The sequence below is a fragment of the Archocentrus centrarchus genome, chromosome 7, assembly GCF_007364275.1.
Source record: "Archocentrus centrarchus isolate MPI-CPG fArcCen1 chromosome 7, fArcCen1, whole genome shotgun sequence".
In the NCBI taxonomy this organism is placed as follows: Eukaryota; Metazoa; Chordata; class Actinopteri; order Cichliformes; family Cichlidae; genus Archocentrus; species Archocentrus centrarchus.
This window is the reverse complement of record NC_044352.1, coordinates 1,089,792-1,105,306: the sequence shown is the minus strand read 5'-3', so window position 1 is coordinate 1,105,306 and position 15,515 is coordinate 1,089,792. Positions and strand designations below refer to the sequence as shown.

Genomic DNA, 15,515 nt, shown 5'->3' with positions numbered 1-15,515 from the left:
TGATAAAGTTGCTTTAACACCACAAACTGTGCTTATTTCTGTCCTGTCTGCAGTGACTGAACAGACAGGAAGCAGCATGTCAGGAGCTTCTGAGGGGAGAGAGCTGGTACACTAGGCTACCTGTGCACAGGTTAGAGCACAAACAGAACTGTCCCTTTACAGCAGAGCCTCAGGACCTGCTGGCAGCTCCAGCTCAGACCCTGAGACAGGAGAACGGATCAAACACGGAGGGGGGACTCACGCTGGCAGAGCGGGTAGTTGAAGTAACCCGGAGCGCACCAATCGCACTGAGGACCCTGGAAACCGCTGCGACACACGCCGTGACCGCTAACCACATCACATGACCCGTCCAGGCAGCCTGGACCTGAGCACTGACAACCTGGACAGACACAAACACACAAACACAGAGCCATAAATGAGTGGGAGACAAGAGCAGCGTGTGTGTGTGTGTGTGTGTGTTTATTTTAAACACATGGAATAGTTCTAACATGGAACTATTTACAGTGACTAACAGCTCAGGGCTTGTTGTTTACTCAGGAGTGTGTGTGTGTCTGTGTGTGTGTGTGTGTGTGTGTGTGTGTGTGTGTGCGCTCCTGGGTGGTACACTGACGGTAACAAACTGAGAAATTCCTCGTGTCTGTTTGTGGTTTCTGAAACAAAGCTCTGTGCTGCTCTGTGATTGGACGGCTGTGGGGGCCTCGTGTCCCTTTGGTCAAAGGTCACAGTTTGAGCCAACGTTGAAGTTTTTGTGGGACAGACGCTGAAGCCGAAGCTGTGACGGCAGCTCGACTTTATCTTCGACTTAACGAGTCACTGAAAGGGAGCGGCCGCTGTCAGCTCAGGCTGCATTTCTGCAGCATTAAACATGTGTAATAACAATAATAATAACAATAATTATAATAATAGTAGATGTCTCTGAGCCAGTTCTTAATGAGAGTTCGGATTATTTATTGGGGATGTCACTTTTTGCTGCTGATGTTGAGCTGTTACTGACGTGTTGCGTCTCACCCTCACAGCTGAGCCCGTAGAAGCCCGGCGCACAGGTGTCGCAGTGGTCTCCGGTGAAACCCGGCTTGCAGACGCAGGTCCCGGTCCGAGGGTCGGCCCTGCACGAGTTCTCCACAGTACCTGCAGCATTGCACTCACAGTCTGCACACAGGGACACACAATAAAGCCTCCTTTATACCACTGAGCTCACTGTTTTTCCCAGAACTCCTGCAAACGTGGCTGGAGGACGTGGGAGCGTTCACACTCTGTAAGCACCCAAGGTCGGCCCGTTTCTGTGTGTTATCAGCTGACAGTCGACTGTTTTTATCAGTGGGACCAAAACGCAGTGAAACCTTCTTGTTAACATTCAAACTGAAAAAACAGAGTTGTTATAAATGGTTCATAAAGCACCATTATTCATACTTACAGCCACAAACATGAATCTTACTGTATGTGAGCTTCTGTCTGCCTGTGTTGTGTGTCTGTGTGTTGGATGCAGCCTGTGTGTGTGCTGTACTCACTGATGATCTCTCCTGCGGGTTTGGCCTCCCCGTTGTTGTTGGTGGGGTAGGTGGGGACGGCTGAAGGACAGAGAGTAGAAATGAAGATAACGATAAACGGCGCCCCGCCTTTACTGTAACGTTTAACCTTCGGTCATATTTGATTTATTTTATTGAGTTTTCATGAGTTTATTGTGTTTCACGTTTCAGCAACAAGAAACCCTAACACCCCCCCCCCCCCCCCCCCCCCCCCGGTTTCTGACCTTTACTTCCTGTCACACTGACTTTAGTTTCCTCGCCTCTCGGCCCTGTGGCCTCACCTGTACCTGCCCCTCCTGCTTGTTTCAGACTGGTTGTTCTTCCTGGTTTGCTCACCTGTTTCTTCAGCTTCAGTGTTTCATGAATAGCGCCGCCTGCTCCTTTTCTTCTCTTATGTCAATTAAACAAAGTTCCTTTGTGTCCTGAAATCCAGCTTCCTGCCAGCGCATTCAGACACACACACACACACAGGCTGGGATTTCTTACAGCCTTTGTTGAGTAAATTTACTGAGCTTCTGATTCCAAAACTGGCCTCTAAGTTTGAGGTTTGTGGGGAAGCTCTTACTCTCTGAAGAAGTAAATGGTCCTAAAACCTCAGAGGAGGGTTTATGTTCTTAGCTGAACCTCTGAGGGCTCTGCAGATTTCACTCTGAGCTTTGAGGTGGTTTTTAAACTCACGGTAACACTCGGGGAAGTCGGTGAAGCCGCTGGCGCAGGAGTCGCAGTTCTCCCCGGTGTAGTTTGGTTTGCAGAAACACCGACCTGTCAGATCCTCACAGGTACCGTCTGTGAACTCCAAATCACAGTCACAGGCTGCAAGGGGGAGGACGGGGGGGAGGACGGGGGGGATGATGAGGATGATGAGGCTGATGTGTCAGAGGACGAGCACAGTAGATGACAGACAGTGAAAGCACACCTGTGATGTGTGCGTCACTCACCTGAGCAGGCCAGCGGAGAGTCGATGGGGTGGTCAGGTGACCTGTAGTAGGTGGGGATGCAGTGCTCACAGTTGACTCCGGTGGTGTGATGCTGAGGGGGAAAAGTTCCAGTTACATTTACCTCATCATGACTGACACACACACACACACACACACACAGTTTCAGGTGTGTCAGCTACCTGACAGTTGAGGCAGACTCCGCCTCCTCTGTAGCGTCCGTGGATGTCGAGGCTGGCTCTCCTCCGGTCCACCTCGGGGTCGTAGCGACAGTTGAAAGAGTGACGGTGACAGTTGCAGGCTGCAGGTAATAAAATATCCGACAGGTAAAAGCATCACAGGTGTGACTGAAAGCTCCAGAATAATTAGGTTTTGGTCTAATTAGAGTAACGACTCATTAAACCAGGTCTCAGGTGAATTATATTCAGCACTATTCTCAGTGATGCAGGGCACTTATGAAACTCCCAAGTTCAAGTATTCCTGGGAAAACTGTCCCCGGTTCATTGCTGAGATTTAGAGGAGAAAAATATGAACCAAACACCAGAAGCTGCTCCAACGAACTCAGCAGGAACAAACGGAGCAGCCGGTCTGTTCTGACCTAATAATCCACAAATCAGAGGCGGCGGCAGCATCACCATCATCATCACCATCATCATCTCTGATCCAAAAGCCTGATTTAATCTGCTGATGCAGAGAACCAGGGACACACGCTCCTGATCATTCAAGTGTTCTTATTGTCATTAATATCCAACCTCACGGATCTTTTCACAGTCCAACACACACACACACACACACACACACACACAGTGAAGCTGTGATTATCTCCTGCAGGAAGGTCTTGGCTGTGTCATCATTAGAGGTCTGACTCAAACCCTGTTTGATCTCTGCACACACTACCTGCACACCCACAGCTCCAGCTGCTGCTGCAACATCTGGACACAGAGCTCACGCTAATAACGTCACTGACAGTGGTTACTCAGGGAACTTCCACACTGAAGTAATCCTGAATAATTCCCACACAAACGTGCCTGCTGTCGGCTCAGCCTGAGACGGCGGCAGCAGAATTTCTCTCTCTGGTTTGAAAAGCTTCGTTGCTGCAGACTTCATAGATTAATTCTAGTAAAAGTTCAGCCTAAAGCAGTGTTTCTGACAGATAAAGGTTTTATCTGGCTGTCTCTGTTGGTGTATTTCTGTAGGAGAAAGGTCAGACGGTCCTCAGCCCTGAGAAAACCTCTCACATTATCAGTGTGCAGGATAAGGAGCGCTGGTTTATTGAGCCAGCGCTGCCCTGCTGCTGAGATAAGAACCAAACGCTCTCAGAGGCTCTGACTCCATGTGGGCACGTTTGTCTGGAGCTCGGCTGCATTCAGCTCTCTTATCGGGGACAAAGCTCACGCGTGTGTGTTCACGTTACACACTGAGGTTAAGTGTGGGTCACTCCTCTTCCTCTCTGCTCGGAAGGCACCGAATGAAGTCAGCTGTGTGACTCACACCTTTGTTCTCACTCCAAATCAGGAGGCGGAGCCAGCATAGATGGAGCCATAGGTGAACGGTAGGTAATATGCTGGTACTGAATATGTGTGTGCACCCTCAGACACACCTGAAGCTCCTCAGCAGTTTCTGTTGCTTTGAATCATTTCCTTCACAGGGGTTTCATCTGCTCCCCCCGTGCTGACCTTCAGTGAACCTTCTGCCTCTGCCTGCTGGTCCTTGTTAAATATAACTGCAGCTTTGATAAGAGACGGCGCCCACGTGCAGATAGAAGCAGAGGTCTGATAACACCAAACAGGAAACGGTGGTGCAGGCTGTTTCAGGATCAGTGCGTCAGCTGATAACGCTGAGTTAATGCCCTTTAACCTCCGCCGGGTCACACCTTACAGGTACTGTAAATCAGTGAGTGAGAAAACTGGGATTTCACAGCAGGCGGGAGGCAGAGGACCTGCTTGCTGACATCAGAGGTAAACCTGTGTGTCTCTCTTCCCCACACAGTACAGGTGGGGAAAAGAGACTAAAGCGGATTGGTGGGACGGATGCAGGAGTTTGTTAGTGAGCCCCTGCTGGCCGGGCCTCAGGGTTGACCCGTGCGAGCCCCACCATCCACAGAAGTTCGGTGCTTTGTGGATTGACCAGGACACCTCCTGGAAGTCTCCTAGATGAAGTGTCTGTGTAGGTTATAGCAGGTCACAGTTGTCCGCAGCTTGAAAAAGGGCGACTGGACTCCTTTTTGTTTCTTGAAGACATTTCACCTCTCATCTGAGGCCCTTTTTCCACAACGGGGTTCCGGTGCCAGTATTTGAACCATTCAGCGTTTTTTCGGTGCTCGGCCGAAAAACGGGTTCAACTCCGGCCCCGCAAACTCGCTGGTCTTGAACCAAGAACGCGTGCTGAAAGCGGCAGAAGGCCGTGACTCTGCCGTCTCAACATCAAGTTTTCTACCATATTACATGTGTATTACAGGAGAAAAGCGATTTTCACGGCTGTGAATTAGATTGGGCTCTAAGGCTGAACTTGCTGCTTTGTATCAGTTCATATCACAGATAAAAGGACACAAAGTGCGTACTTGTCGTCTTGCTCTAATCGCTGTCTGTGTTTCCCTCTGTGCTGCACACAGATGCTGCAGTAGTTTGGTTTGGACCCTAAAACGTATTTGCAGCACAGAAAGGGGAGCGTGTTCTCCCACGTTTGTGCGCTTCGGCTTCGTGTTCAGACGAGGACCCGCCCACACTCATACGTAAAGGAGCAGTTCACAGAAACGTGGTGGGAACGCGGGCCGTTCTTAAGTGTTTCTCCGGTTCATTGGATCCAGCACTGGCACGAGCACCGGCTCCTTGGCAGTGGAAATGTGGTCTCAGGCCCTGCTTACACGACACCGTTTCAAATTGAAAACTGTGTTGTTTTGATGCGTTTCGGCCTCCTCTTTACACGAGAACGCATAAAAACGATGCGTTTTGGAAATGGGGGCACTCGCACATGTGCACCATGGTTGCGACCGCTACAGAACAACAACAATCACAATGGCGGATTCATGAGTGCTTCTTCTGCTGCTCAGTCTTCTGAACTTAACTTAAACTTTAACTTAAATATCTGCGTACTTCAGGTGGCACGACTCCCAGTCAGTATTTTCCTGTTTTTGCAGTTTTATAATTTATATGGTTTGTGAAACGTCTCCGTGTAAACGGGGCCTCAAAGACTTCTTCAGTTCTCAAACCAAAGGTGGAGAGACCCAGGTATTCACACAGCAGTGGGCGTAGTCCCCTGGAGGTGGTTATGACCCTCTGTTGTTCATGTGCATAATAACATGTGCCAAGGTGTGAAAGGAGGCGCCTCCTTTCACACCTTGGTGAGACCCGGGGCAGACCCACTACATGTGGGAGAGATGAAGTCTGTGGGCTGGTTGATGCACTGGGGTCCCTGAGCTGGAGGCGGTGGGTGGGGTCCGGCAGTCTTTGGCTGCTGCCCCTCAGACCCGGAGAGATTATTTTATTAAAAAGCCAAAATACTGAGTAAAGAAACACCGACTGTTCCCGTCTGTAGGAGCAGGTGGATCAGCTCTAAATGATCTCTCAGCATGAGGCACGTCTGAACTCCTCTGATGTTACAGCTTCCTGTTTAGGAGCAGCTCTGAGGCCCCGTTTACACGAGAACGACGTGAAAATGATACTTCTTGAAAGTGGGGGCACTCGCACGTGCACACATGCTCCGATATCCACACTGCCAACTTGTGGCCTGCAGTAGGAACTGCAGCATTTCAACGTCTTGTGTCTCGGTGTGGACGGAGATCGTTTCTGAAACGTTTCTGTCTGTTTTTCAAAAATGGCAAAATGACAGTGTTTCAGCGCTCTCGTGTAAACGGGTCTGAGCGCGCTCAGCCTCATTAACCAAGGCCAGCGAGGGCTGCTGACCCAACACATGCAGCACATTCCTCTGCAGGGCCCCCACTCTGTGTCTGTGTGTGTGTGTGTGTGTCTGTGTGTCTGTGTGTCTGTGTGTGTGTGTGCTCACGTTCACACTCGTTGGCACTGTAGGTCGTGGCTGGTTTCCATGGCAGCTGGTGGTATCCGGGGCAACACTGGTCACAAGACACGCCGCAGGTGTGATGCTGGCAGTCACACTGTAACCTGTGAAGGAGGAGTCACGGGTTCACTGTCGAGATCACGAACGTTTATGAGGCTTCAGATTCAGACGCTGAAACCTGAGGCATGAACACCAATGAAGTTTTCACCGTGTTCCCATCACAGTGAGGCAGCCTGAGTGATCTGGGACAGATGCTTTAAAAATGTCTGTGTATGAGCGTAGTTACAGTATGGAAACACACTCACAAAAACTGTTTCACAACACTGTCAATGAGAGCATGTAGAAAATGTTTTAATATGAAACGAGCAAATGTGACAAAATATCACAAACACAAAAATATCAGTAAATGATCTGAATAATGAAACTTTTATTAGAACTCGTGTTAAATATGAGCATATTCTTCATTATGAGACTGACTGCAGGAGAATAAACTACACCAAGAGGCAGAAACACCTGAAAACACACACACACACACACACTGTATTCTGACACCTTTTTCTCCCGACCCGGCTTGGCCCCAGGAGATCCTGCGTTTCCAGTGGGCCAGCTCAAACAAAGGACGGCGCGGAGCCCCCAGGTCACGGACAAGGCCCCGAGGGAAAAGAGCCGGCGTAAGAGAGAGGCTGAGGCGCAGAGCGCACCAAACGCCACTGCCGAGCATCCTGTTGGCTAATGTCCAGTGACTGGATAATAGGGTTTAATATTTTTCCCGAAAATGACATGAATCAAATCCCGGGAAATGACGAGCCATTTCCCGGGAATCCCGGGAAAAAGTTTATTTATTTTTTATTTTAATTAGGCCTTCTGTAGCCTGTGTCGGCCTTAACCTATTGTGATATTGTAGAGGTAGCTTTCCAGCTATGTCCTGTTATGCCCAGTAGGGGGTAACGTCAGCTTGATTAACGCAATAAAACCTACATCTCGACATTTGAGTGCTCGAGCTATGCGGTGTTGTATCGTTCCTCAACACTCCCTTAACAAATATAATTCGAATATTCCTCCATTGTACATGGAATTATACCAAGATATTTTACAACTGCTGGTGCAAAACAATACGGTTCATCTCCACAGCATTGATAAAGGCTCAGCCACGCTGTCGTGGCGACATCTGTTGCGCTATATCTCCACCAGTGGAACGCTGTAATAGTCATTGAAAAGTTAACTACCGTACTACACTATAATATGGCATAACACAGGGCCTTGAGTAATGCACTACGACTTGGTCATTGCCATTCTGGCAACAACAAATTTATAACACCGTGTCTGAGGGTTAAAGTAGGTTCGCTGTGAATCGTCTTTTGAAAAACTGGCCGATCCTTATAGCCTAAAAAATATACATTTTACTCAACTCCATTTTAAAAGCGAAATATGTTAAATCAATCTATTTCATGATAATTTCTTCACACATTAGGCCCGTATCCTAATTCATGATTGTTAGTAAGCGGCTGCAAACGAGGAAAAGAAACACTCGAAGTTAAACAGATATTTCTTTATTGTTCAGGGCAGGCATATTTTATAGGCTATATAATGCAATATAACAATATATAATAATATAAAATTATATAATACAAAATACCTTAGGGTAAACACATTGCCTACGATTTCAACAAATTAAAGAGGAAAAAAGTACAACTGTGTAATACCTCTATTAAAACGCTTGAGATGAAGAGGCTGAAGCCTTAAACGGAGGCTGAACGTGCCTGAAATGAAGAGTAATGCTTTTCGCATTAAACGAACCATTCTCTCAATATTTCCTTAAATTTAACATTCTGAAGCTTTCTTTTCTTTCTGAAAGTCAAATCGACGCGCGCGACTTGTTTCCCGGTTTCCCGTCTAACGTTTCCCGGGAAACGGGAAATGGTTCTGATCGCATTTCCCGGGAATCCCGGATCCCGGGATTAAACCCTACTGGATAACAAGCTGGACGAACTCAGGGCCAGGATACAGTTTCAGAGGGACATAAGGGACTGCAACATCATCTGTCTCACGGAGACATGGCTGACCCCCCTCATACCGGACCACGCCGTACAGCCGTCGGAGTTCTTCAGTGTTCATCGCACGGACAGAACGAGTGAGTCTGAAAAATCAAGAGGAGGAGGTGTGTGCCTAATGATTAATAACAACTGGTGTGACAGTAGGAATGTTGTCCCTCTGAAACAATCATGTTCACCTAACCTGGAGCTCCTAACCCTGAAATGCCGTCCCCACTACCTGCCCCGCGAGTTCACTTCGGTCATCTTCAGCGCCGTCTATATTCCACCTCAGGCGGACACAAACACTGCACTATCCGAGCTACATGAGGCGATTTCCACCTATCAGCCTAACCAGCGTGATGCGGCTCTCATCGTAGCCGGGGACTTTAACAGTGCAAACTTGAAAAAGCTGATACCGGAATTGATTCAACACATCGACTGCCCCACCAGAGGAGAGAGGACCCTAGACCACTGCTACTCTCCATTCAAAGATGGCTACAAAGCAAAGCCTCTTCCGCCTTTTGGGAAGTCTGACCACACCTCTGTCCTTCTCATGCCGAAATACAAACAACGGCTCAGGCAGGAACCCCCTGCTGTGAGAGAAGTGACATGGTGGTCTGATCAAACAGAGGCCGCTCTGCAGGGTGCGTTGGATTCAACCGACTGGGACATGTTTCGCAGCAGCGCGGGCGGAGACATCGAGGAGTTTACGGAAACTGTTGTGGGATTTATTGGGAAAGTTGTTGATGACACTTCACTTAGGAGGACCATCAGGACTTTTCCCAACCAGAAGCCGTGGGTGGATAAATCTGTCCGCGACGCCCTGAGGTCCCGCACCGTTGCCTACAACTCCGGCCTCGCCTCTGGGAACATGGAGGACTACAAGGTTGCATCATACAACGTCCGCAGAGCGGTGAAAGAGGCAAAACATCGCTACGGCCGCAGACTGGAACAGCAACTACAACAGTCTGACTCCAGGGGACTGTGGCAGGGACTACGCACCATCACGGACTACAAAGCACCACACACACACCCGGTGAGTGCCGACGCTTCTCTGGCTGATGAACTCAACATCTTCTTTGCGCGCTTCGAGTCGGGAAGCCGACAGCCCGCTGCGCTCCCGGCCGGAGGGGCGGAGACACTCACTGTGACGGAGCGCGACGTGAGGAGGGCGTTTAGACGTGTAAACACCAGGAAAGCGGCTGGACCAGACGGTATTAGTGGACGTGTCCTTAAGACCTGCGCTGACCAGCTGGCACCTGTGTTTACAGTGATATTCAACCTCTCACTGAAACTGTGTGTGATTCCCACCTGCTTTAAAAAGTCCATCATAGTCCCTGTCCCAAAGAAACCACACCCCAGCAGCCCCAATGACTTCAGGCCCATAGCACTCACCTCTGTGGTGATGAAGTGTTTTGAGAGACTCATCAAGACATTCATCACCTCCTCACTGCCCACCACCCTCGACCCACTACAGTTTGCATACCGGCCAGACAGATCCACAGATGACGCCATATCCTTCCTCCTCCACAAGACCCTTTCACACATAGACACTGGTAAGGGGAACTATGTGAGAGTGCTGTTTGTAGATTACAGCTCAGCATTCAACACCATAGTTCCCTCCAGGCTGGTCTCTAAGCTGCTGGACCTGGGCCTGGGCCCATCCCTGTGCAGGTGGGTTCACAGCTTCCTGACCAGCAGACCACAGGTGGTACGAGTGGGTCACCTCACCTCATCCTCCCTCACCCTCAACACTGGATCCCCCCAAGGCTGTGTGCTCAGCCCTCTGCTGTACTCACTGTACACCCATGACTGCGAGGCCACGTCAGAGTCCAACGTCATCATCAAGTTTGCTGACGACACTGCTGTTGTGGGACTAATCTCTCACAATGAGGAGACAGCCTACAGGAGAGAGGTCTCCCGCCTGGAGAACTGGTGCCAGGAGAACCACCTCCTGCTCAACGTCAGCAAAACAAAGGAACTGATCGTGGACTTCAGCAGGAAGCAGCAGAGGGACTACCATCCACTTGTCATCAGTGGTGCTGAGGTGGAAAGAGTGGACACTTTCAAATACCTGGGAGTGACCATCTCACAGGACCTGTCCTGGACTCATCACATAAACATCACTGTGAAGAAGGCCAGACAGCGTCTCTACCTCCTCAGGCGGCTGAGAGACTTCAAGCTCCCACTCAAGGTGCTCAGGAACTTTTACACCTGCACCATCGAGAGCATCATGCGTGGGAGCATCACCACCTGGATGGGAAACTGCACCAAGCAGGACTTCATGGCCCTAAAAAGGGTGGTTCGCTCAGCTGAACGGACCATCAGAACCACCCTCCCCAACCTGCAGGACATTTACACCAAGCAGTGCAGGCTGAGGGCCATGAAGATCCTAAAACAGCCCAGCCACCCCGGACACTCTCTCTTCTCCCTGCTCCCATCAGGCCGGCGTTACCGCTGCCTGAGGGCTAAGACTGAAAGGTTGAAGAAGAGTTTTTACCCACAAGCCATCCGTCTGCTCAACTCTGAGCCCTAACTGGACCATTATTGCACAATGTAAATATTATAATTTATAAAAGTGTGTATAGTGTATAGTATATAGAGTATATTGTATAGTGTGAATTACTTTTTTATTCTTATTCTTCTTATTTATATGTGTGTGTATATATGGTTGCAGGTACAAAATACATTTCACTGTGCATTGTACTGTGTATAACTGTGCATGTGACAAATAAACACTATTTTAATCTTAATCTTAATCTTAATCTTAATTTTAATCTTAACAGACGCGCACACACACACACACACACACACACACACACACACACACACACACACACACACACACACACACACACACACACACAGAGCCTGGTGTATTTTGGGTAAAAACATCTGACCCTTCCTTGACTGCAGCTGCCTCCTTACCATCACAGACTCAGAGGAGGACACACACCCCCCAAGCTGTGAGAGAGTTCATGCCCCCCCCATGGTCCGAGTGTGATGGCTTCGGCCGGCTTTAATCGGATTAGCGCGCAGCCCGCAGAGTGGGACCAAAACACAGCAGGAGGAAGCAGAAACAGGGAGCAGAGGGAACGAAGCTGAAGAAGAAGATCATCCTCTGAACATCAGCTGATGTCAGAGGGCTGTAACTCTGAGGGACCCTCAGAGGATCCATCACACAGCTTCACGTTAGCTTCCAGAGGTTCTCTGCAGACACGGAGACTCCGTCCTTCCACACGAGGAAACTGCTTCTCTGACCTGACTTCATGAAGCGTGGATTTGTTTACAGGTAACCAAATAACTGTGGATCCATACGCCACTAATTCACCTGCTCACAAAAATCTACCTGCTGCAGAACAGACATCACCAAATTGGGGAGGGCCAACAGGAAGTCAGTATCAGGTTTGGCCCTGCGCTCTCAGAGACAGCTGTAACACATCGAGGGCACCTGAAGAAGGTTCAGATCTGAATCCCATCAGGATCATCATCCAAATATATTTTCAACACTTCCAACAGCTTAAACTTCTTCAGGCGCCCTCGCTGTGTTACAGCTGTCTCCTCTTCTTCATCCACATCACAACCATCACTGAACTGTGTGTGTGTGTGTGTGTGTGTGTGTGTGAGAAAGGTCGATGTGCTGAGCTGATTGTGTTTCACCTTCAGCTGCATTCATGCAGTAACTCTCCATCACCTTTTCCTTTGACCTTCCTCCTCTGGAGGTCAGCTGCGTCGAGGAAACGACTTTCAATGGAGGGTTTCCACCCAGCTCACCACTTCCTGTTTGGACGGCTGTGAGCCCGATGCTGGTTTAACCTGTTCATGACTGAGTGTTACACACTGGGTGGAGGGCGACAGAATATCTGATTATTTGGTGTTTGTTTTGGAGCTTTTCTCTCAGGTTTCACGTTTTATGGGAAACGTGTGTTCAGATAAAGTGTGAATGACTCTGATGATGAACTGCAGACGCAGCTCAGCCTTCAGCCCGTCAGGTGTGTTTACAGCAGGAATGACCTCCGGGCCTCGGAGGCAGTGTTTGCAGCAGAGTGACGTCTGTTTGTAATCTCTCTGCCTGCATGCACGCGCAGGCTCACCTGCACACACATGTTGGGTGTGAATCCGCCTTTTCAGACTGCTGTAGGCCTCAGCTGCTGGGGGGTTCCCATGATGCACTGAGTGTTTCTTTTCATTCACCTCTTTCACTCTGCATTTAATCATTAGTTATATTAATCTCTGGCTCTCTTCCACAGTGGGCCTTCTGTGTTTGTGTGAAAAGTGATGCACTTTGTTTGAGGAGGGACACTCGGCACGCTGTAAACCTGACGGGACTCGTGTGCAGCCGCTCGCTCGGTCTGACGCGTTCGGCACCATCTGCTCCCACTTTGCTGCACCGGCTTCAGTTCGGGCTCAGAGCGGAGGCACACCTGCGTCCACAGAGCCGGCGTGTGTTAAACACTGTGGGAGGCGGCCGGCCTCGTGTGTTTCTGACAGGTGTCCCAGAGTGTCAGTCTAATAAAAGCTGTGTGTGTGTGTGTGTGTGTGTGTGTGTGTATTATACCTCCACAGTTTAACGAGCCACAGTCTCACCTTTATGATTCATATTCAGGGATTTTTGCTTCTATATTAAATCTACGTGTGTCATAACCACGGCGATCCTGCCTGAAACCCTGCACTGTGACCTTTAACCTGCAGCAGAAATCTAACTACACGGCGCAGTGACGCAGACTCACGTGCTGCTGATTCCTGCTGTGCCGTTCCTGCATTTATCACAGAGAATGAGAATCATCACATCCTTATAAGGAATGACAGCATCAGCGAGACTCTCAGATGTCAGCTGATTCCTGGAGGGAAACTATCGGCATGTTTGCCTTTATGCAGGAGAGAAAGATGATTTTTCCACTGAGCTAAACTGACCTCAGAACACTGTTTAAACACTCTGCTCTGCTTTGTTAGTGACACTCAGCTGATTGCAGCTGTGGTCCAGCAGAGGGTATAAAGAGTGTTCGGGGGGACTGTGGTATTTTAAACAGAGGGATGGAGCAGCTGTTTGGTTTATATTCTAATCAAAATGTTTAAAATATTCCTATAATGAGATAAATGAAGGCTGGGGGAACAGAACAGGTCACGCCGCTTCGTGCCGGCAGGTGTCGGATTGATGGGAACGCGGGATAAAGGAATTCTAATAAATCCCTCGTGACCTCATCGTGGTCGTCTGCTTCGCGTCAGAGCGAAGGAATGCAGGGGGGCGAGATGGGCCTGGACTCTGTCGGGACGTCCTGCAGGTGTGTGCAGGCTGCAGGTGAGCGAGCGCTGCAGTGCTGAGCTCAGCAGCAGGTTAAAGGTAATGAAACACAGATGATGAAGCTGACATTTAACACTAGATGCTCAGTGGTTCTTCAGTAGAGACATTTCTATTTATTTTTATTTAGCCGTCATTTGAAGGCTGATGCAGGTTTTTAGGTCTGCGTGAGTTTCCACACATTAGACACTAAAACAAAGAGTTCAGGAGCAGATCGTAAGGTTCTCGGTCCCTTCAGCTTCATCAGCCTGACCCTTCGTCTCTCTCGAGCTGCTTCTCGTTTTTATTCCCTCCACTTCTCCTTTTCCATCTCACAGGTGAAGCTGTAGAGGAGTTATGTGGAGAGAAGCAGGTAAGCATGGATTCATGCACGAATGTGTGTTTTTGGGCTGCACGCCGAGGACGCCACACTGTCCTGGTTCCTGTTTCTGCTCACGTTCCTGCTCACAGCAGCCAGGACGGCGCTCAGGGGAGCAGGAACATCTCAGGGCTGCAGCTCTGACTGCACCGATGTGCGATTAACACCATTCACTGTGAGCCTAAAGCATGCAGAGCACTTCCTGCTGTGAGCTACACGTGCAGCAACCAAAGGAAAACCATCAGGATTATAAGAAATATTTTCGTTTACTTTAACTGGATCATTTTTCTTATCTATCAATCAGGAATATAGAAGAAAGCCGTATTTGGGTGGATCGCAGTGTTAATTTTGACAGCAAATTTTGATTTCGTTTTAGTCATAATTTAGTCATCTGAATAGTTTTAGTTTTAGTCGAAGAATTAACACCACCTTCCTGAGATAATCCGACGCGCTCTGAAAGGTACAGGGCAGTGTTCAGGACTAAGATTATAAAGGCTAATCCACCGCGGTGTGGAGATTTTCTCTAAACACAAACTGGGAAAAACACTTTACCCTGCATGACATTAAAATGCTGACCTTTGCATGGAGATCTGGGTGACTGGTTTGCAGATGCTGTTTAAGATTTGTCGTGTTTTTACCTGAGATAGTCGCCCCACATGGTTTACACATCGTTTAGTTTGTCACAGCATCAAAGGACAAATGTGTCCATAATCGGCTCTTCTCTTTCTCCCTGCTGACATTGTTTACATCACTTAGTTCTATCGGAAGGAACGACCAATCACAGGCTAGTTTGGTCTTCCCGGGTTTAGAGCAAATTTGTACGACTGTGCATTTGATTGGATGTTTTCCTAACTTGTCCCGCCCTGTCACAAAATTAAATCAGTTCTGATTGGATTTCGTCCCTGCCAAGTATTTTCCTCTCGTTTTCATTCGTTGACAAAAGTGTCAGTTAATTTCGTTATCATTTTTATCCTTTTAGGTAGTTTTTATTTAGTTATCATCTTGTTTTTGTCATGAAAAAAAGGGTCGTTGACGAAAACTATGATGAAAATATTTCATCAATGAAATTAACACTGCTGGATCGTGCTTGTGTGTGTAGTTTCAGTCCAAAGCTCCAGGTGGAGCAGGAAAACCCGGCTGGAAAATATTCAGACCTGATTTTCTGCAAAACGTCCAAAGAAAAACGTGTGTTCACATGCATCTCATAAGAGCTCAGAACACGAATCTTTATTCAATGAGGAGAAACTTTCTGCAGCAGAATATTTGCTGCTCCCAGCTTCATCAGCCTGGGACAAAGCAAACAATAAACCAAGCAGCTAAACAGAAATATCAGAACAATCTGAAGCTCTC

At 48.5% G+C, this 15,515-nt stretch overlaps 1 protein-coding gene across 3 annotated transcripts in view; it reads right to left on the bottom strand.

Annotated features, from left to right (window-relative positions):
• The window catches only part of lama5 (laminin, alpha 5), a 102,920-nt gene that overhangs the window by 51,440 nt on the left and 35,965 nt on the right, over positions 1-15,515 (bottom strand). For all 3 annotated transcript variants that reach the window (XM_030733768.1, XM_030733769.1, XM_030733767.1), the window contains exons 7-13: positions 6,464-6,579; positions 2,644-2,762; positions 2,465-2,555; positions 2,205-2,339; positions 1,509-1,568; positions 1,009-1,149; positions 242-379 (exon numbers count right to left, since the gene is read on the bottom strand). In XM_030733768.1, the coding sequence (XP_030589628.1) occupies positions 242-379; positions 1,009-1,149; positions 1,509-1,568; positions 2,205-2,339; positions 2,465-2,555; positions 2,644-2,762; positions 6,464-6,579 (800 nt within the window). The remainder of the gene's footprint in view (positions 1-241; positions 380-1,008; positions 1,150-1,508; positions 1,569-2,204; positions 2,340-2,464; positions 2,556-2,643; positions 2,763-6,463; positions 6,580-15,515) is intronic.